The sequence below is a fragment of the Eptatretus burgeri genome, chromosome 10 (genome assembly GCF_056783735.1).
Source record: "Eptatretus burgeri isolate ZD-2024b chromosome 10, Ebu_testis_v1, whole genome shotgun sequence".
NCBI lineage: Eukaryota > Metazoa > Chordata > Myxini > Myxiniformes > Myxinidae > Eptatretus > Eptatretus burgeri.
Window position 1 is genome coordinate 53625843 of NC_140970.1, and position 22414 is coordinate 53648256.

The 22414-nt window shown below is 41.9% G+C and overlaps 1 protein-coding gene across 2 annotated transcripts in view; it reads left to right on the forward strand.

Annotated features, from left to right (window-relative positions):
• Positions 1–20761, forward strand: part of LOC147018594 (splicing factor 45-like) — a 63920-nt gene extending 43159 nt beyond the window's left edge. For both annotated transcript variants that reach the window (XM_085898391.1, XM_085898392.1), the window contains exons 9-12: positions 4619–4728; positions 15322–15420; positions 15853–15925; positions 16821–20761. In XM_085898391.1, coding sequence (XP_085754517.1) covers positions 4619–4728; positions 15322–15420; positions 15853–15925; positions 16821–16930 — 392 coding nt within the window. In that variant the 3' untranslated portion in view covers positions 16931–20761. The remainder of the gene's footprint in view (positions 1–4618; positions 4729–15321; positions 15421–15852; positions 15926–16820) is intronic.
• Positions 20762–22414: the final 1653 nt, after the last annotated feature.

Below are 22414 nucleotides of genomic sequence, written 5' to 3' on the forward strand. Positions count from 1 at the left end.
TATATTTGTTTGTTTATTTGTTTTGACAACCTTCCCGCGACCGCCGAAAACAATCTCGAGACCCCCAGGTTGAGAACCATTGCTGTAGGCCACTGTACTACAGGCCGCAGACTTCAGTCCTTAAGCTTCAGACCTTTAGTGTCAACCTTTGGGTAAATGTAATTGGAATCTATCTGAGCAATATAACCACAATGTGTCATAATTGCACTTTTTTTTTTTTGGTAGACATTGTCGAGGCTCGTATGAGAGCTAAGACAATGCACAGCAAGGGGGGCAGGAGACAAGAGGGGTGGGAGAGGGAATAAAAATTGTATACTATAAATCGTACAGAAATTGTGGATGGAGTCGAGAAACTGTTCAACCATGGGTGGAACTCATACGCATGCACACACAGCTTGTTTTGTAGTATAGATGAAGAAGATAAAGGAAGATTACTTGTAATACTGGCTACCACCAAAGGTGGGGCTATTTCCACCACATGTGTGTGTATTTCATATTATATATATATATATATATATATATATATATATATATATATATATATATATATATATACATACATACATACATACATACATACATACATACATACATACATACATACATACATACATACATACATACATACATACAGGCAATCCTTGGGTTACGACGTTTTGTGGTTACGATGCATCTCCCATAAATTATTAAGAAAAAAACCAAGCGCAAAAACGTCCGAAAATTGGCCACAAAAAGTGATCGATCTTGCTTTGAATCTAATCTGAACAGTAGAATCACCCCGACCATCCATGCCATTGGCATTTCCTACCTCTGAAAGCCTTTGTTGACTTTTTGCAGTGAGAAAGTTCGCCCCTCTGTGAGTTTTGAATTCTTCGTGTGGACCTCTTGTTTCTTCATACCAAATCAATATTTCTCTAAATATATTCTGAGGTCGCAAACTCATCATTGAAGAAAGCAGGAAAACACACAAACAGCCGTGGCGATCAGGGAAGACACTTGGAGTGTGGATTGAACTTTTTCTAGCTCAGCTGTGGTTTACTTTGCTCATTCTACGTTTTTCAAGTTTCGGTTAACAATGCAAGGTAATAAACGTAAATATAAATACCATATAGATAAATAACGACGTCGATCCAAGTCAGAAGAATAACCTCTCTGCGATGAGTCAGGAAAATTAATTGACTTTCTGCAGGAAAAGGACTTTTACAGTGAGTTTTGAATTCACGAAGAGTCAAAACCAGTTTTGAAACCTAATGTGAATCTAAAAATAGACTGGTGACTGACGACAACAACTTGATTTGGCATGAACGCGTCATCGGGAAAACCCGCAACATCGGAAAAAATCCATAAACAAGCCGCATCGTTATTTTAGCCGCAGAGGTCGAAGTTGAGGGAAAAAGTTGCGGCTAATAGTCCGAATTTTACGGTAGTGCTTTGGCTGGAAGACCACCATCAACGGCGTATCCCAATGAGCCTTATGTTGATTCAGGAGAAGGCTAAAAGATTGTTTGAGGAACGAGGGGCAGAACACACTAAAAGGTGTGTCCCGACTTGCGCGGAAAATCGCGTCACAACGCGTCGTAAGAACGAAACTCCGTCGTAAGTCGAGGACCCCCTGTATGTATGTATGTATGTGTATATATATATATATATATATATATATATATATATATATATATATATATATATATATATATATATATATATATATATATATATATATATATATATATATATATATATATATATAATACACTCGCGCAAATAAGTTCCTGTGCATTATTTACACTGATGTGAAATGAGGAATTAAAACAAACTCATCACGTTGTTTGGTCATATCAATATTTAATGTTTGATAAGCATGAAATTGACATGAGAATGTCAACACATTTGTGCAAGACATGTCTCCAGAGGCTCGAAGAGGGGTGTGGTCAAAAATCAGTTCACAGCTCAGTATCTGTTGTAACCACCATTTGTGATGACATACGCTTGGCAACGGTACCTCACTGAGGACACAAGATGGTTGAAGAAGGCTTGAGGTATATAATTTCAGATCTGCACCAAAGTTTGCCGCAATTGAGCTCACCTCGCCGGCTGGTTTTGAAGACCGCATTAGTTGTTACATTTCATCCCATACATGTTCTATGGGAGAAAGCTCAGACAAAACAGCTGGTCAGGAAAGTGTGGGAAAGTTCTGTTTTGCGATGAAGTCAGTGACCACTCGTGCGATGCGAGGGCATGCGTTATCCTGTTGAAGTGTGATGTGATGTCCATAAACCTGCAGAGACGTGAGGACGGAGAATTTCATAACGGTACCGAATACCTGTCAAATTGCTATTAATGACCTCCAGCTGGGTTCTGTGATGTGCTGTGATGCCTCCCCATACCATCAAGCTCACATTGCCAAAGAATGAACGTTGCACAACACATGCTTCAGCGTAACGTTCCCCTTCCCGTCAATAAACATGACAACGGCCATCACTGTTGTTAAGATGGAACCTCGACTCATTTGTAAAGAGGATAGCAACCCAATCTTGCGTCCTGAACCTCAGACATTGTCTACACCAAGTGAGGCATGCATGTCGATGACTGGGCAACAAAATCGGATGTACTGCTGGTTGGTGTGGTCAGATGTTATGTTTACATGACTGAATTCTGACAGTTCTGGCACTGATTGATCGCAAGCCAGGGATGCTGCGAGCTGTCAAAGTTGCTGTCTCTAACCAATTCCTATGGTGCACCAAATGGATATGGTTATCCTGCTGATGTGACGTTGCCCAGTCTCAAATGGACGGTCTCTAATGTCGCCAGTTTGTTAATAACGTCTCCAAAGTGACTATGGTGTTCTGATGAACACCAAAATGCCTAGCCACAACTTGTTGTGGCATTTCTGTCTCAAGCATGCCAATAGCACGTATAAGTTCATTTTTGGAAAGGCATGGCATCACGTTCGCAATGTTTAAACGTCACTAAAAATGTTTGTCACACCAGGGATGATTCTCCGAATCGTGTTGTAGCACTGCCATGTGACTCTGTACACGTGCATGGCAATTTGTGCTTACAATGCACAGTATACATGTGCAAATCCTGGATATTTACAGGCAAACTGGGGAACATGCCAAGGTACATGTCAGTATCGTTTTGGGTAATTTTATTTATGGTGTCCAGGAACCTTTTTCTGTTGGTGTAGGCATATATGTCCTCCATCATCGATATGTACTTATTTTTGGCATTTGTTCATTCCTCCATAAAGATGAAATTTTTTCACATTGATGAAGAAATTATTTTTAATTTCCTCAACATTGATGATCAATTTTTGTTGGTGACTTCTCAACTGCACCTTGACATAATTTGTACGTATTGAGCCAGTTTCTTCTCAAAGTAGCTCGATGTGCCAGCCTTTGGTGAATCGACAATTGGTGAATTCCTACTTTGGTAACGTATAAGAATGTTGAAATGACAATCATTTAGGTTTGAAGTAGGTGTCTGATGGATGCATGCCAACATCATCATGATACCTGCTTTCCTTGTCTATTTGGTGAATGTCAAGCTGTGCATTACTTTTTCAAGATGGTGATTTTGACATTTACATGAGATACAGAGGAGACTGCTTATAAGCAAAGCAACTGTATTTCACAAAGAACTGATTCCATTGCAGCATCATTGTGTGCACACATTTGCTATTGCTTTATTTTGCCATTTTGTATATCATAACTCCATAATTATGATAATCTGTCTTTCACCAAAGCTGTGCCTGAACTCCTGTGGTTTCAGCAATTAATGAGGAGTTGAATGAATGAAGGAAGAGGTGTGTGGAAAACAAGGAAAAGGGCAAAGTGAGAAGGGAGGAAGAAGAAAAAACAGGGAAGGAGTGAGGGGGAGACTAAAGATGGAGAAAAGGATGATGTGGGACAAAGAGATGAGGGAAGTAAAATACATGCAAAGCTAACTCCTCTTCAAAACCGATTTGTTTTTCCGATGCTCAAGCTGGAAATGACCTGGCTTCCAAAGGGTTAATTAATGCCTCTTGTGTATTTTATCAATTTTAATGAGCTACACTTCCCTTCACTGTGTCGAGCTGCTCCCTTGGAACCCCCATTGTGTTTCAGTTCTTTTGGTGCCTCAGCCACATCACATAGCATCGAGGTGAAAGGTTATTCATGTTTTGGACACTTTCATTTAGTTACGGCATTATGCATTTGAGATGGTGCTGTACTCGTCGGGCTGAAGGGGTTTCTATTAAACAAATGTTGTGATTTTTTTTTTCAGAGACAGAGGGACAAAATTTTCAACATTTTTCAGACTCTAACAACTTGGTCAAAATTTTCACCACATTTGTGTGGGGTTTAAAAATTATATATATATATATATATATATATATATATATATATATATATATATATATATATATATATATATATATATATATATATATATATATATATATATATATATATATATATATATATATATATATATATACATACACATGTATTGTTCCGTAATATCACTGGCAAATCTTGTGCTTAAGTGCTTTTGCATGCACAAGCACCATTGTATAGCATGACCCAATACCTGTGAAGAACAATATTGTCACCATTACCGTGTTCTACCTTTACAGAGGCCAGCACATCAATTCCTCTGGCTTCTGTTGCCAAAAAGGGTACAGATCAGAGTCTTAACCCACTCACGAAGATGTTAAAAAATCCTACAAAGGTGGTGCTTTTACGGGTAAGTACTTCTGTCACATACTACAAAGTAGGTGGATATGTAACATTTCTTTTTTGCATTTGAGAAGTTCCTACTTTTAGTTTTGTCCTGAAAGGGAATACATGTGATTTAGAAATGGGCATCTAACATGTTATCATGACAAACTCAATTTAGCCCTGTCTTCTCTTTGCTTTATTCTTTTAATCTTTTCTCTTTACAAGTTCAATAATAGTGATGTTATCACCTTTCAATTAGCATGCACATTATAACATATTCAATACCATTCGTGTTTTGGGAGATGATGCAGGACAAGAAGACAAATGATTTTTTATTCATCTGGAAAAATGAATAGGGCTTTTTTCCAGATCATCAGAGAGGTCAATTATGTGTACTAGCAGATACCCGTCAACGATGGGTATGGGGGACAGGACGGATGACAATACTCGGTTACGGTAGTTTCTTTGGATGTTTTGCGCCGCATTCAACAGCACAGTTCATATTGGTCGTTTGTCTGGGTGCCCATGATAGCATTTGAGACAGGTCGCTTTAGATTGTTGGCCTTGACACAAAGTGCCGGATGAGTAACACGAACGATTTGACATAATCATCGTTTCTATATTACCTCAATCAACAGATTAATAACATGGCCGGATAAAAGTGATAAATGCTGAGTTAAATAAACGTCCTGAACTCATGGACTTAGTTAAGTAAAGCACGTCGTCTGGGACCCGGCCGTCGGTTTGCCACCAAACGCTGCTGATTGTGACATCATCGATCCCCTGTTTGAAAATTATATCTATATTCGATTTTTTTAATCCGCTATCACCTGCGTAAATACATGGAACACATAATGTGAAGATTTTGGAAGTATGAACAGAATATGTTTGGAGAAAAGTGTGTGAGAAGTTCCAGGCTTATGCCCATTATATTATGATGATCTAGACTGGGCCCACGATCCTAATTGAGGGCCCTGTAGCCTACATTGGGAGAAGAGAGGAGTCAAAAGGATTCCATTAATTGCAACGTGTTGACCCAACAATCGGAGAAATTCAGAAAGCTAGGTACGAAGGCTGCTTTGTATTGTTGCGGAGTCGAGTATCGGCTGCAAGCACGACCGCTAGGTGGAATAGTAGGGTCGACTCTACCGGACACCCGGAATCTAGATCGTACCTTTCGGAAAACTCCGAGTGTACGGGTCCCTTACCGGACCGTGAATCATCAATAATTCCACCACGTGGTACAGGGTTATTTCCCAATCTTCAAAATACCTAGAGATCCACGTGGTGAGCTACCGAGTATTCACACACTCGATGGTACTCGTACGAGTCGAGCTGTTGGTGTGCCCAACCCGAGCGGATGGTTGCTGAAGTCCCGTCGGTACAAATGTACATTTACAGCAGCAACAGCCTTTGTAATTCACCAACACGCGCCATGCTAAGCCAATGGAAGAAACACAAAAACGAGCTGATACATTTAACAAATGGGGAATTTATTCACAGTCATCAGGGAAACGAGGGAAGCACGTAAGGGCCGAGTTATCACGACTTATAGAGAATGCAAATTTACACACACAAGCACTTAAACAATTCCTACCTAAAGACGGGCCCACAGACAGACACACACCCAAAAGAAACGGATCCAAAATGGTCTTTATTATCCCTTCAGCTCAGAGGGAAGTCGAGCTGAGGGACAAGAAAGTAGCAGGCGAACTGGCCACGAGCGCGCGGCTCGATGTCCGCACCTTCCCGGAGCACCAGTCTGCCAAGAAGGAACTAGGGCAGCCAACGCAGGCCATGCCAGCCACAAGACGAGCCGAGAATCAGAGCACGCCAGCGACGAGATGCCTTTCTCCCAGCCTCGAGAGATTAGTTTTGAACGGGCGCGAATTCTTCCTCTCCGAGCTCCTGCAGATCCCGCCGACCAGCGCCAGCAACGACATGAGACCCGAAGACCAGAAGACAACCACACTCCTTTCACACCGCGCCGTCCCATATATTTCTACCCCTCCCCCGCCGGGGCGGAGGCAACCGTCTCACCACTCCGCGCACCTCATTCGCCGGGGAACTCCGTCGCCTCTCCATGATTGGTCGGGGGGCGTGTCAGGGCATCCCAATTCCCCGCCCCCCGAAGAGGCTTTGCTTCTCTTGGAGCCCGCTCTGTGCCCTTTGGCCGACTTACGGCCACCTCACTCGCACTCCCCGGATTGGCGAGAGAGACGTCAGGTCTTCGTGAACCCCGCCCACGTACGTGCTGACACACACGTAGGCAATGGCGTCGGTGGGAGGAAGCGAGGTGAAGGAAGTGAGTGAAGGTGAGGGTGATGCTGGCGTTGTAGTCGTAGTTGATATAAAAAAATGTAAAAGAAAACCCTGACTATCAAAATAACTCACAGTGCATGTATGTAATTCCCATTACACACAGGTAGGGAGCCCTAACTAGAAACACACACTTATCGAAATAACTGTTCCATAGGGACTCTGACTGTTGCGTGCAGTAAGCTTCCAATTTCGTAATAGTATATCCTATATTGGCAACGAGCTTGATAAGCAAAGCGGGATGTCAGACAATCAATGGCCAAGACATGTCTCGATAGTGAGATTCTATCCTAACGTCTTGTTTGAGATTTAGGACCTCAGACCATTGTTGGGACAGAACCAGCAGGGGAATTTATAGTTGTGACCGGGATAGAATCCACACTGATGGTCAGAGATCTGGCAACTTGCAAAAAGTGAAAGAGGACATCTTTCTGCAGCAATGATGGATTGCATTATTTTGCTTCTATTTGGAAGCAAGCTTACTCGTCTGGAGTTGAGATTGTCGTTTTTGGTCACTAATTCTGAATGGGTGTGATGTTAGCTCTATAGTGCTGCAGAATGGTGGAAGTGTTGTGCACTTTTGGTGAAAAGCATGAAACTTTGCACAGTTGTTGTGTTTTACCGACTGAACAATATTAGATATGGGGCCAACTGAATTTTTTTCCAAGATGGCGGTCATTTTCAAAATGGCCACCGCTATGGGCGAAATTACCAATACAACCATATAAATGAATATATTTCCTTGATTGGTTGGAAAATTGACCAGAAATGTGAAATGTCACTAACTTTTACCTTGCATTTCACATGTTCTTCATTTCTTAAGCAAGATGGCTTTCAAATTCAAAATGGCTGCCAAATTCAAAATGGCTGCTACATGATAAAATAGTGACAAACATATGAAACTGTAATGTGGTAATTGTACCATGCATCACAGTTAATGTTCTTCCAGTTAATCTGTGTATATCTCATGCATTCATCCATTCATTCATCCTTCATTTTCTTCTTTCAGATCAGTATCTCCATATCACAGTGCATGCTGTTGTTACTTGTAGAAGGTGTGGTGGTGGTGGTGTAGTAATCAAAATACCAACAATGGCTAAATCCTTCAATATTTTAGACCCCAGACAACGTCCAGAAACTCCTTCAACATCTGAATCATCATCACCGATAGATTGGACAAAATGCATTTTGTGTCAAGAGACATCAAAAGAACCACTGCGATGTCCAGCTGATTCAAAGAGGACTGATATTGACATTGGTACACTTTATGATAATCTTGCAGGCAATTTGATAAGATTCAAAGAGCTTCAGAGTCTTCCAGATAATATAAACTTATCAAGGTTAGACAGCCTGGTGTTGGCTGAATGGTAAAGGTAGTGGGCTTGGGATCCTAGGGTCCTGAGTTCAAATCCCACTCAGCTGTTGAATTAACACCAGGTGGGGTTGACTCTGCCTGTCATCCTTCCGAGGTTGGCAAAATTAGTGCCAGCATGCTGGTATACTGTGTCGGAGTGGCGACCCGTCCAGGATTGTTCCCAATAGCCAAGGAGACTGCTTCGGCGGCACCAATGCTCTGCACAGAGTATGGTCCTAATGGATGGATGGAAGGTTAGACAATGGAACAGGAGTTGCTTCAACTCTAAAGTCTAATGCAGCTAAATGGCACAAAAAATGCAAGGATAAGTCCAACAATACCAAACTTCAACGGGTAGAAAACAGGAAAAGAGATGAGTGTGAAACCAACAGTGACTCGCCAAAAATGAAAGTCACTCGCTAGAGCAGTGGTGGTGCAGCCAGAACATCGTAAGACACTTGCTTCTTTTGTGGTGAAAAATCAGATAAACTCCATAAGGCATCGACGGAGAAACTAGACAGAAATGTTCGGCGATGTGCAGAAATTGTGCGAGACCATATGTTAGTTGCCAAATTGAGCGCTGGAGATATGATGTCCCAAGATGTAATGTACCACAGCAATTCGGCCGGGGGCCAGTGGGACCTACCCTGCGACAATTTTTCTGTAATTCAGACATTATTTTGTTCTTTAGCGCCTGTTGTTTTTTGCCAAACTCTCATATTCTATGACACTGCCTTCCCTTCCCCTCCCCTCTCACACTTATCTCCTCCCAAACCCCCTCCAACCCCATACAACTCTCCGAATGTCTCTGGGTCTTTCCTGAGGTCGAAGAGAGGAAGGGGGTGTCAAAGAATGTGCAAATTGGACAAATTGACACTTTTATTTATCAGTTGGAACTGATGCTAAGCTCAATTCCGCAGTTAATTTTTTTTTTTTAATTTGGCTCAGGTTAAGATATTTTAGACTCTCGAGCTTGCCGCATTTTAGTTGTAAAACGTGTGTGGAAATTAAATAAAGGTACAAACACTGGTGCAGATTTTCGACGAATGGAGCAAAATGCCCTTCCTTCCCTTCCCCACCCCTCACGCTTACCTCTTCCAAAGCCCCTTCCCCCCTCCACACCTCATAGATGTATCCGGCATTTCTGGGCAGTGTTTAGTATGACCCGCTTGAATGTGCTGTTTTGATGTACCCCATTTTGTTAAATCCTGTGCTAATGCAGGCAGATGGGACCATCAACCCAACACCCCCCTCCCCCCACTTCTCCTCAAGTCCCCCCACCTAATGCAAGTCCATCACACCCCCTTCCCATCCCCACCTGCCCCTCTCCACTCCCCCCTTGCCACTCCCTTCCTCACTTCCCATCCTCCTCGCACCAACTCCTCCCTCCCATAGTGTATGGCAATGTGTGGTGAGGCGTCGCTCTCCTCACCTTCCTCACCCATCCTCTCTCTCCTCTCCCTCTCCCTCCTTTCTTTCCCCCCATTTCCTTGCTCTTCACCCCTTCCTAGCTCTCTGTCTTTCTCCCCCCCCCACCCATTTCCTCACTCTTGCCTCCTCCTCACCCCCTTCCTTGCTACTCACCACTCCTCGTTCCTCCCTTCCCCTCCCTCCCTCTCCCCCCTCCCTCACCTTGCTACCCCCTCCCCCCCTTTATTAATATTTCATCTGTGAAGTAATGGGTTGTATTTGCGAGTGAAGCATAATTATGTGGAGGAATGTGAAATCTGTTTAAGTTTTAAATCTTCCATTATAAAATAAAGCACAAAATTAACAAATGATCAAATAAAGTACAGTGAGTGAGGTTAAGGCATCTCATCTTTAATAATGTAGCGCAACAGCTTGATAACCGTGGAGCTCGTCGCGGCGGGAGGTTAAAACCTTGTGATGTACCGAACAGCTTAAACTCCTGTGGAGACGTTCCGAATTATGGTGGGAAGCGCGTGCGCAGGTCGTGAGGAGAAATACAACAAACTTCACTCTTTTAAAACCAACAGGTTTATTCCCGAACCATAAACAAATAAAAGGAACCAGGGATGGTGATCGTGAGGAGACGATGACGGCCGATTGGGATGGTCACGTCAGGTATGGGAGCATGCGCTGGAGCAGCACGTCACTGTGTCCACTTTCCACCGGTGCTCCATGGGCCTCTGTCTGGCAATCCCCCAGGCAGATTCCTGGCCCATCCCCATCTCCTTGAGATGCTGATCAACCTGCTGCAACCATGAGGAACATGGTCGGCCCGTTAGCCTCTTCCACTCACTAGGCTCCCTCGCTGAGAGAATCTGGTGAGCAGGATCAGCGTCAGGAAAACGAGCCACATGTCCATACAGCCGCAGCTGACGCTCACAAATTATGCACGTAACAAGTCTCATTTGAGTCTCTCTCAGCAACCACTTATTGGACGCAAAGTCCAATTATCGATAGCCAAGGATTCTACAAAGAGACCGACCTGGTACCGAAGGAGTTAAGTCTCCGTCTCAGATACCTGGTCAGAGTACAAGTTTCGCATCCATAGAGCAAGACTGGAAGCACCAAGGATGTGAAGACTCAGACTTTCATCCTCCTGCACAGGTACCGACAGCACCACACCCCATTATCCAGTGAGTCTATGACTCCCCAGGCCCGACCCAGATGCCTATTGACCTCTGGCTCACAACCAGTGGAGACATGAATATCACTGCCTAGTAAATGAATTTCTCCGTGACCTCAACATCCTCACCACAAACAGATACAGACAAGATAGCAGCATCCAAGATGTCATTGAATGCCTGGATGTTAGTTTTGACCCAGGAAACATGTAATCCCACGGCTCTGACTCATTCAGCACCTCGAGGGCCCCCAAAAGGCTATCGATCCAGAGTCACTGCAAAGATGACTGCATCATCTGCAAAATCAAGGTCAGAGATCCTGACACTCCAAAATGATGCACCACAGCTTGATCTCTCCGACATCCTCCCAGAATCCAATCCATACAAGTGCTGAAAAGTGTGGGGGCCAGTACACACCCCTGACAAACTCCAGTAACAACTGCAATTAAGTCGTAAACGGAAACACCACGTCTCACAGCACTCTCATTTCCAAAGTATAGTTCAGACATCAGTTTTGATGGCACCCCACGAAGACCAAGAATCCTCCAGAGGGCATCCTGATTCACTGAATTGAACGCTTTACAGAGATCAACATAGGCTGCAAGCAGCCCCTGCCTAAACTATTGGCTGCGTTTGGTGAGGACCCGAAGAGCAAGGATACGGTCAATTGTTGATCTCTTTGGTGTAAAACCTGACTGCTCCTGGGCACTGGTGGGTGTTGGGGAGGGAAGGGAAGGAAAGAAATGCAATCAATGAATAATTATATGCATTGTGAATAAAAGCTGAGGCACCACACACCAGATTTAATCACAGATGGGAAAGGGACAAAACTGGTGGACTCGGCTCTGGTTGCAGCAGGTGGAAGCACCGAGGCGGGGCAGCCACGAGCAGGCAATGAGGAGAACAGGAAAGATGATGAGCAGGCAGCAGGCAGATGAAACGGGCAGAGGCAGATAGGCAGGACGACCTCTTCTGAACTTGTTCCCCCTAAAGGCCCGGTCACACCTTGACGTTTTAGCCAACGTCTGCCGATTTTTGAATTTTTTTTCTAAAACGCTGGCACACGTTGAATACTTTTTGGGTAAGTTTTGATAACATTGAGAGCACGCTGGCATACGTCGTAGTACGTTGCCATACGTCGTTGTACGTTGGCTTTAAACGTTGTACTTTTCGGTTGTCCTCAAATTTTTTCATGCTTGAAATTTCACGACGTATGCCGGCGTATGACTCACACGTTCCGCTACGCTGGCCACAAGTTGTAGGCACGGTCTGCGATCGTTGACAGACGTCAACACATGCTACTTGTAAGTTAATCATAAGTTGAGACACGTCGAGGTAGTGTTTAGAGTACCCGAAACTTATTTCTAACCTATGATTAACGTGTTGTTGGCACGTTACGCGATCGTTGCCACACGTCGACAGACGTTACTTTTAAGTTACTCATAGGCTGAAAGACGTCGGTATAATGGATCGTCCTTGCGTCAGCGTCCACGGCCACGGCCAGGACACTTATTTGCAGCATTCTTCAAACTTTTCTTCGGCATGACGAGGATGTTCACACTTCGATGTCTAGCTTGGCTATGATTCCAATTGTCCATCGGCAGCGTCTATTTAAAATAGTCGAGTTTGAGCGTTTTAACACGTTCAGAAGAAACGTTTCAAATTTCCAAACCCCAGCGTCAAAAAAAAATAAATAAAAAAAAACAAAGGCGAGTGACAGCAATTTAAATTGTTCATTGTAAACAATGAAACTAGCTGAGTGGTACAGTTTAAAAGTCGTTGAGTGTAAAAAAAATCCAATTGTTGAGCGCAAGCGTCTACTTTCAATAGTGGAGATGCAGCCATTTAAATCGTTGAGTGGCAGCCTATGAACCTACCCGTGGACACGCGGACGCAAGGACGATCCATCATAACCCACACCCTCCCCCTCACACCCACCTACTACTGCCAACATGAACAAACTACTACTAATACTAATACTAATAGTAATACTGATACTGATACTGTTACTGCTGACATGGACATCGACTCAAAAAGGACTCGAAAACACTGTTGGGTTCCCCATTTATGAACACCATTTTTATATACCAATTCCCAAAACCGCTGGGAACACGTCTTTATATGGCAGTTGTAACCTAGAAACACGTTCATTTATTTTTTTTGTCGACCGGAAGACGTCATTGGAATACGTCTACATACATCGATGTGTGTTGGGTCTACGTAAAGAATTGGTTCAAAGCACGTCAAACATAAGTTAGAAATAAGTTTCGCGTAAAAAAGACATTACCGCGACGTGTTTCGACTTATGAGTAGCTTATAAGTAGCCTTTGTGGACGTGTGTAAGCGTCCACATATCGTGTGTAAAACTTATCCCCATCGCATGCGGAACGTGTGTCATACGCCGAGTACGTCGTAAAATTTTGAACATGTTCAAAATTTCTTGACGTACTCTACTTACTACGACTTATGATAGCGTATTTAGCATTCTACTCGCGCATACCAAACTTACCCATACCGTATTCGACGTGCCCCAACGTTTTAGACACACTTTTTGTTACGTCGGCATACGCTGGCAAGATCGCCAAGGTGTGACCGCGATGTTGGCCCTTCCATTTCTACGGCAGTTATGATTTGAATCGTTGTGCGTCAGCCTTTTAATAGGCTACACCACGACATCGTCGGCGATGCGTGCAACGCGCTATGCCTAAGTTAGACTATCGTTGGGCATCGGTTGTGTAGGCCGACAACAGGTTCAGCATTCGTTGGGATAAGTTATCGATAACACAACGAAACGTTCTGTGTAGTTACCAATGCGTTATACATAAGACCAAGTCGCTATGAATACGTCCGAATCTTTAAAAAAAAACATCAAAAGTTCAACGTAAGCCAGCGTTTTAAATAAATTTTAACACGTTGCCATCGCTGGCTAAAACGTCAAGGTGTGACCGGGCCTTTAGGCACTGTTCTCTTCAGCACTCCTCCATCGTGTTCTCCTCAGGACGTCTGATCCTCTCTCCGTCGTGTTCTCAGGATTTCCGATCCTCTCTCCATCATGTTCTCCTCAGAACTTATGATCCTCTCTCAAAAAGAACCCAACAGCCTGGTTTTTCTCCTCCCTCTTCAACGAAGAATCCTCCCCTCAGAGGGATCCAGGCTCCGCCACTCTCTTCCTCTCTTGCCAAGTCTCACGCCGCCCCTATAGAGGTTTCCATAGGGGGTTTATACACACACTCCTTAACTGTAATCGTTCATGAATTATTCCCACGCACCACCCCCTGTATGGTGCCCATACAAACGACATTCCTTAAGCTGATGTGTCCCTACTTTGTGCATCAAGATGGGCTAACTACTCGTACACGGACCACGCTACTCTATACATTCCTCCTGTGTCTGTTCTCTGGTAATATCTAATCCCCTCCACTCCCACAAACGTAACAATATGTTAAAATATTTTGCACATCATGCGGTATACTGTATATTGTTAATGCTATAGCTTTAAACACGAGATGTTTGGTTTTGGATGCCACAGAGACAATACACTCATTAGCCCCATGCTTTGTGAAAAAAACAGGGGATATTGTTATCTGTTTGTCTGTCTGTCACACTATCTCTGCCTAAACAGTTGTGCAGAAAATTACCAAACTTGGTAGTTATGATCACCACATGGCATGAAGCTGCAAGAGCAGTATCAATTTTGACCCTGCCCCCCCTATGGCAGCGTCAAAGGGTCAAATACCAAAAAAATTCAATTACGGGCACATTTTTGAACATTTTAAAGTGAAACTTTGTGTGTGCAATCAACATTGGGGGATGCATGAAATATGTGACAATCTTTTGGATTTGATTTCAGGTTCATGCCCCAGCAGAGGGGAATTTGGGTAACGGGTCAAAATGGGGAAAAAAAATCACTCAAAATTTGATTAATTGGTTAATTCCTGGTGGAACTTTTTGCCATCTTTCAACTTTGCTTTATGTTGGGAAGCATGGGGATTTGCGATGGCACACCATCGACGTCGCTCTAGTTATGTTTAAGTTGGTCTTGTTGGAGGTATATTCAGTACACAGAATAATTGTTTTTGTAATTCCTCTTCGAAATTTGTATCAAAAGTTATTCCATTTCACAAACTTCTATGTTTCAAATATAATTAATAACATTTGATAATTACGTCAAAGGCTCAACCTGCTTTGTCCATTTTAAGAATTTTGGTTGGATGTGCTTTTGTACATTATTAAAAAGAATACTGAAACATAACATCATAATGTAACATAATTGTTGTTGATGTATTTGGAAGGTTCTTGTGATCCTCTTAAAAAAAAATTGCCTCCTACTCTCATTCTTACTCTTATTTTTCAGAACATGGTTGGAGCAGGTGAGGTAGATGAAGACTTGGAGGGAGAGACGAAGGAAGAATGTGAGAAATATGGCAAAGTAATACGATGCCTCATTTTCGAGGTAGGTTTTGGAAGGTCGATTCAGACGTGCTTTGGTTTAGTGTGAGTTGTGCATCAGGACATCATTGAGCAGAATTTAATTGCACTGCATTTGAAGGCAAGAACAGCCTTGCAGCATAGAGAAAAGGACCATGCAAAGAAAATGAGGCAACATGATGGAAATTAGGACAAAACAAAACTTGGTGAAAACTTGAGAGTAAAAGGAATGTTTGTGTGAAATTATCTCTTAGGGTTTTGAATTGAATTCATTTTTTTTGTCATTTCTTAGTCTGCCCCTCAATAATTTCCAGTTTGTTTGATGACAGCAGGAAAATTGATAGCATGTCAATGCTGATTCGGCAAAAGAGGGATTCGTTTTTTTTGCTTTCATTGTTCAACTGCCTTGTACCCAATAATTGAGAAGTAAACCTAACCCAAAACTTAACCTCCGCAGCTTCCCACCTCAAATGATGAGGAGGCTGTCAGAATTTTTCTCGAATTCGAACGGATAGAGTCTGCAATCAAAGGTATGGCAAATATCATTTTTCTCTTCGTACAGTATGCCTATGAGCCGCTGAAAACTAGATTGGGCTATCCAACATTGATATTGCAAGTTCTGAGAGAATAAAAAGATATTCAAATTTTCGGTATCTTTTGAATATAATTTGACACCCATTGAATGACTATCAACAAGGAATGACAATTGCTTGTCCCGTGAAAGAATGCAGAAGGCATATGGTCTTCTTTGTTTCTCATTTTTCTTTGTTTCTCCAATTTTGTGGAAAGATTACCCGAGTCTGCGAGATACCGCTGACTCTATCTTGGTGCCTCAAACATTTTGTTGAAAACTGTCATGGCACCAAAGGTGTACACACCTGAAACGATGACTTGGTGCACTGAAGTCGATTTGGCCCTGGATATGGTGGGATAGCCCAGTTTATTTCTCAGGGGCTCCAAAGTGCGTTTTACATACTGCTCACTGAATTCCAACTGTGCAGCAGTCAACATCCTGACCTCATTTTGACCCTGCCTTGCAAAAATAGTTTGATTAAATATATTTCTCACTTGTTGCATCTATGACGTTTGTATTCCTTCCTACTTCCATGATGTTTTTTTTTTTGTTGTTCTTGTTTTTATTTTATTTAATGGAAAACAAAATCTAAGCTCATGGAAGAGGGAGTTCTGTTTTCTGAGCACGATGACTGTTTATGATCGTTATGGATGCAATTTGTGTGCACTGCTTTGGGTATTCAAATATTATATAATCAAACGCATCTTTTTTCTGTCATAAATATTGCCATATTTGATTTCCTAAACCATTTTTTTTTTGTTTCCATCGTTGTATTCAGTGTGATAAATTGTTTGATGTAACATGGTTTTGCTTCTTTTGTATTTTGTGCCCCTGATTTTTCTCATCTGCAGCTGTGGTTGATCTCAATGGTCGGTATTTTGGAGGACGAGTGGTGAAAGCATCGTTCTACAACTTGGACAAATTCCGCCGACTCGATCTCGGTGAAAACATCAGCCCTTAATATTCACTCATTGTCATTGGATTCCCTTTTTACACCTTTTCCCTCATTATTTTCTGTACCAGAAAATTTGTTGGACTTTTGAGTGAACTTTTGTACATCGTACTAATTAAATAATTTCTTGGAATGATCATTATTTTATTTACTTTTTTTTTTTTTTTTACTTCAGGGTGTCCCACAATTCGATAACCCCCTTCTTGTTGAGTTGTAGATCATGGAATATTTGATGAAAACACGTTTCTGTTGTCAAAATTTAGCTTAACACTGAGAATAGAGATGGCGCTGCTAACCCCATGCATTGGGCCATTTAAAAAAGAATAATGAGTATCAAAGATGTGCACATCAGCTGATTTCCCGGGCAGAATAGAAATGTGCTTGGAAGTTTGTTGAACCCGCTGGCTTAGCAGCGTGGTTATTTTATTTTATTATTTTTTTACACTCGTTAAACCACCCCACCCCTCCCAGAAATTTTGCTGATGTATCCATCTTCTTCACCTCTTGTGTCCTCTCCTAACTCTCATCATTACCTGCATCCCTTGTTTGTTCATCTCTTTCTACCTTCTCCCTCCGTCCTACGATTGGCATTTCCTCCTTTCTCCTGCTGTTCCGTTTGTTATGTTGTGTGTGGTCTATTCTGTGTCCTTGCTCTTCCACGAGCCTACACCATGTATTAAAAAAATGCACAGGGTTACCATCGCAATCTCTATTCTGATCCTTAAGCTAAATTTTGACAACAGAAACGTGTGTTTTCATCAAATATTCCACAATCTACAGCTCAACAAGAAGGTGGTTATCAACTTGTGGAACACCCTACAGAAAGCCAACTGCATGGACATACTCTTTTTGATGAATCCCTTTTACTGGCATGACTATAACAGTGTGGAATCAAAGGTTTGTTTTGACAAAAAACAAAACCTGGAACATTGCATCCAAATAGTGCTATGAATATAAGCAGCACTGATTCAGGAAAAAGGGCCAACCTTTTCAAAGCTTCCATACAGTCCCATTGAAACGGATGCCTTTTGCTTCATAAATGATCGCCATTAAAAACAAAAACATTCCAGTTTCAATTCCTTACTTGCTTTCCACATACTCAAGATTTTCTGACATTAGTGTCTATTGTCTCATGAAAATGGTCAATAGCAAATGCTGGTTTTGTATAAAATAGTATAAAGTACAGTGAACTACAATTCAAAAACACAATGAAAAATTAGTATGTACAGGGTGGTCATAAAGTCTGGAAACATTGGCCAATATACATTATAAATGGTTTATTTGCATTAGATTACAATACAGGTTATGTTCAATGACATTACATGACATGTTCAATGTGTTGTCCTTCATGAGAAATGCACAGTTCAGTGTACTGTGCAAAATTGCAATGAACACGGTGCTTTAATGCAGCATTTCCATCAATTCCTGCACCTGCATCCGTGATGCGTTGCCTCAGATAATTTGTGTCTCTGATTTTCACTGAATATACCTGCACCTTCAGCATACCCCAGAAGAAGTAATCAAGGGGGTTCAGATCTGGCAAGCGTGCAGCCCACTCCACAGGGCCACCTCAAACTGTAACAGAATGACCATATTATCTATGCTTCCAGACTTTATGGCCACCCTGCACAGTGCCTATCGAAAGTCCACACCCCCTTTGGAAATTTTCACCTTTTGTTGCCTTGTAGCCTGGAATTAAATTGCATTAAATCAGACTTTTTCCACATTTATTTACACATCGTAACCCACAGATTTCAGAATATTAATTAAAAATACAAAATTAGAATATATTGGTTGGATAAGTGTTCACCCCCCCCTTATAATAGCAATGCTAAATTATCTGAGGTGTAACCAATTAACTTCAAAATCACACACAAAGTTAATTGGCCTCCACCTGTGTTAAACTGTAGTGATTCTTATTATTTCAGAATAAAATTGACTGTTCCTGTAGGTTTCCTCTGCTGGGTCGTGCATTTCACCACAAACACTCAACCATGTGCACCAAGGAACTTTTAAAAGACCTCTGGGATAAAGTTGTGGAAAGGCACAGATCAGGGGATGGGCAGAAACATATTTGAAAGGCCTTGAATATCCCTTGGAGCACAATCAACATGATCATAAAGAAGTGGAAGGCATATAGTATGTACCACCAAGACCCTACCTTGATCAGGTCGACCTTCCTAAATGGATGATCAAGCAAGGAAGAGACTGATCAGAGAAGCCAATGGCAACTTTGAAAGAGCTGCATGCCTTCATTGCAACGAATGGTCACTGTGTACATGTGACAACAGTAACCAAACACTCCACAAATCTGTCCTGTATGGTTGGGTGGCAAGAAAGAAGCCATGACTCGAAATAACCCACCTTGAGTCCTGTTTGAAGTATGCAAAAAAAAACACTCCAGAGATTCTGAAGCTGTGTGGCAAAAAGTTTTGTGGTCTGATGAAACCAAGATGGAACTTTTTGGCCTAAATGCAAAATGTTATGTTTGGTGCAAACCGAACACAACATATCACCCAAAGAACACAATCCCTACTCTGAAGCATGGTGGTGGTAGCATCATATTATGGGGATGTTTCTCATCTTCAGGGACTGGGGCACGTGTCAGGATAGAAGGGAAAATGGATGGAGCAAAATATAGAAAAATCCCAGAGGAAAACCTGCTTCCCTCTGCAAAAAAGCTGAAATTGTGATGTAAGTTCATATTTCAGAATGACAATGACCCAAAGCACACAGCCAAAGCTACACTGGAGTAGCTAAGGAACAAAAATATAAATGTTCTTGAGTGGCCCAGTCAGAGCCCTACCTTAATCCAATCGAAAATCTGGCATGACTTGAAGATTGCTGTTCATCAACACTCCCCATCCAAAATTGACTGAGCTTGAACAGTTCTGTGCAGAATAATGGGCAAATATTGCCCAATCAGGGTGTGCAAAGTTGGTGGAGACCTATCCCAACATCTGTAATTGCTGTTAAAGGTGCTTCCATCAGACACTTATCCAACCAAGATATTCGAGTTTTGTATTTTTAATTTTGTGAAATTTGTAGAATTTGTTTTTCACCTGGAACTTGTGGGTTATAATGTGTAAGTTAAAGGTGGAAAAAGTCTGATTTAATGCAATTTAATTCCAGGCTGTAAGGCCTGAAAAGGTTAAAATTTTGATGGGGGGGGGGGGGAGGTGTAAACTTTCTGTAGGCACTGTATAAAGACCAGAATCTGGCACTAAAATAAACACAATGCATTCTCTCAACCAAATTTTGAGGGAGGTATGCTAACTGCCGTGGGAAGGAAAGTGAAGCGATATTTTTGGCATGAGCCCTTCTTCAAAGCAAAAGTACCACACTTGCATGACCCTCTTGCTTCACTCTCTTTCCCATAACGGTGTCAAATTCATTACGAGTGATTATTAGGTTGTGTATTCTTACAATGCAGATGTTCAGGCTTGATATGATCAGATCATGGAACAAATTGGATTTTATACAAAACTGTGTAATATTTGTTGAGGCAAGATGTTTAATCTTGAAGTTCAGTAAAATGAAAAGGTGGCAAGTTTTAATTTGTAGTTTGACTTTAAGCTGTGTGGAGAGATCACGGGGAAATTTCCAGTTCCTTCGGGAAGGATAAAAATCTCGTGATTACGGGTAGTTTGTAGAGGGAGGAGCCTTCACGACTGTTCTTGCTTGAATATACATAAATGGAAAAGGAGAGTGAAAGAATTGAAAATGGGGAGAATAAAAGCCAGTCATCAATTGCTGTGCTGCGTACAATGTCATGCCAAAGTGCTGTGTGCGTCACTTGTGCTTTATTTTGTAAATAAATGCAAGTTTGGATGAAAATTGCACACGCCTGCTGGTTGGATAATGATTGATTAAATAACCTTAGAGCTTTGTGACATCTGCGGGCTTATTCCAGTGGAGATTGCGATTGTCAGATTTTTACCTAACCAGAGGGTATTGCCTTTGGCTCTGTCTGTTTATTTGCACAAAATGTGCTAATGTGGGCCACAAATGCCACCTGGTGGGAGCCAGTAATGCACATTATCTTTTTGTTTTTTTCAAATGAATACCTCTATAAAGTACATACTATTAGAACGTGCATACGTCTAGAAAGTACGGGACATGAGTACATGTATATAGTACATCCGATTGGAATGTCAATCTGTACAATAAAACCGCAAAGTTCTATTTGGCCGTTGCATGAACATAAACCTATGTTCTCAAAGCATCATCTACACAGACGCGTCAGCAAACAAACAGCACACAAAACAAGCCTTGGAGAGGGTCTGTGATCTCTGATTTGTACTGCAATATACTCCAATAATGTACCGTGATATATTGAAATTATTAATTCTGACTAGAGAGTGTCATTTGAATTTGTTGTACGTCTATATTCCAGTAATTTCAGGTGTGACTTAATAAACAAGATGGTATTCATAGAATACATACCCTACGCAGTCTTGAGAAGGACTTGGTGCGAGCCAACTCTTTTGTTTTTTTTTTAAGCTTTGTTTTCTTTGATCCAATATGGCTGCCAGACCATGTGACTGATGGTGTCGTCTTAATCAAACCATATTTCCTATCGATCGTTGATCAATTGATTAAATTTTGCATTGATCGGTTAAGCGGTTTCTCCTACAAAGATTTTCCCTTAGATCCAATATGGCTACCAGACCACGTGACACATGATGGCCATTTTTATGAAAATCCTGTTCCAATTTCAAGTCAATCAGATGAAAATTGAGGATTTCAGAAAATTGACCTATGTTGACCTTTTGGTGTACGGTGACCTCCACAATAATTGGTGGTTCAATTCAGAGAGGTGACATGAAAATGGTGTTAAAATTTCAAGTCAATCGGATGAAAATTGATAATTTTTGAAATATGGCCTATGTTGACCTCAAAAGAGTGACCGCGATATCCACATGGTCATGTAACATGTGGTAAAGTTTAAATTTCCTCCGCTGAATGGTTTTCGATGTACGCTCTTAACAAAATGCAGACACGTACGACATACTGTTACGGGGCCAGGTATCGGTGGCGAGCACAACTGCTCGAGGGAGCAGTAGAGTCGGCCCCACCGAACACACCGGAATTGAGGTCGTGCCTTTTGGATAAGTCCGAAAGGCACGCGTCCCTTATTGGACCATGAATCGCCAATAATTCGACCGCGTGATCAATTACCAAACTTCAATATGCCCAATTATAACCCACGCGGACAAAGCTACCAGGGAATTCACACCCTGGACGGACCTTGAGTGGAACGAGCCGTTACTGAGCCCGAACCGTGTGTAACCCGAGCAGAGATTATCAAGGCCTGTCGGACCAAATGAACAATTTACGGCCTCGCTACACACCGTGCCAAGCCAATGAAAGAAACACAGAAATAAGCTGGAACATTTAACAAAAGGGATATTTATTTATAATGGGGGCAGGGGAGCACGCAAGAAGGCAGAGTTAACCGAATAATGAATGAATAGCAATTTATGTACAAGC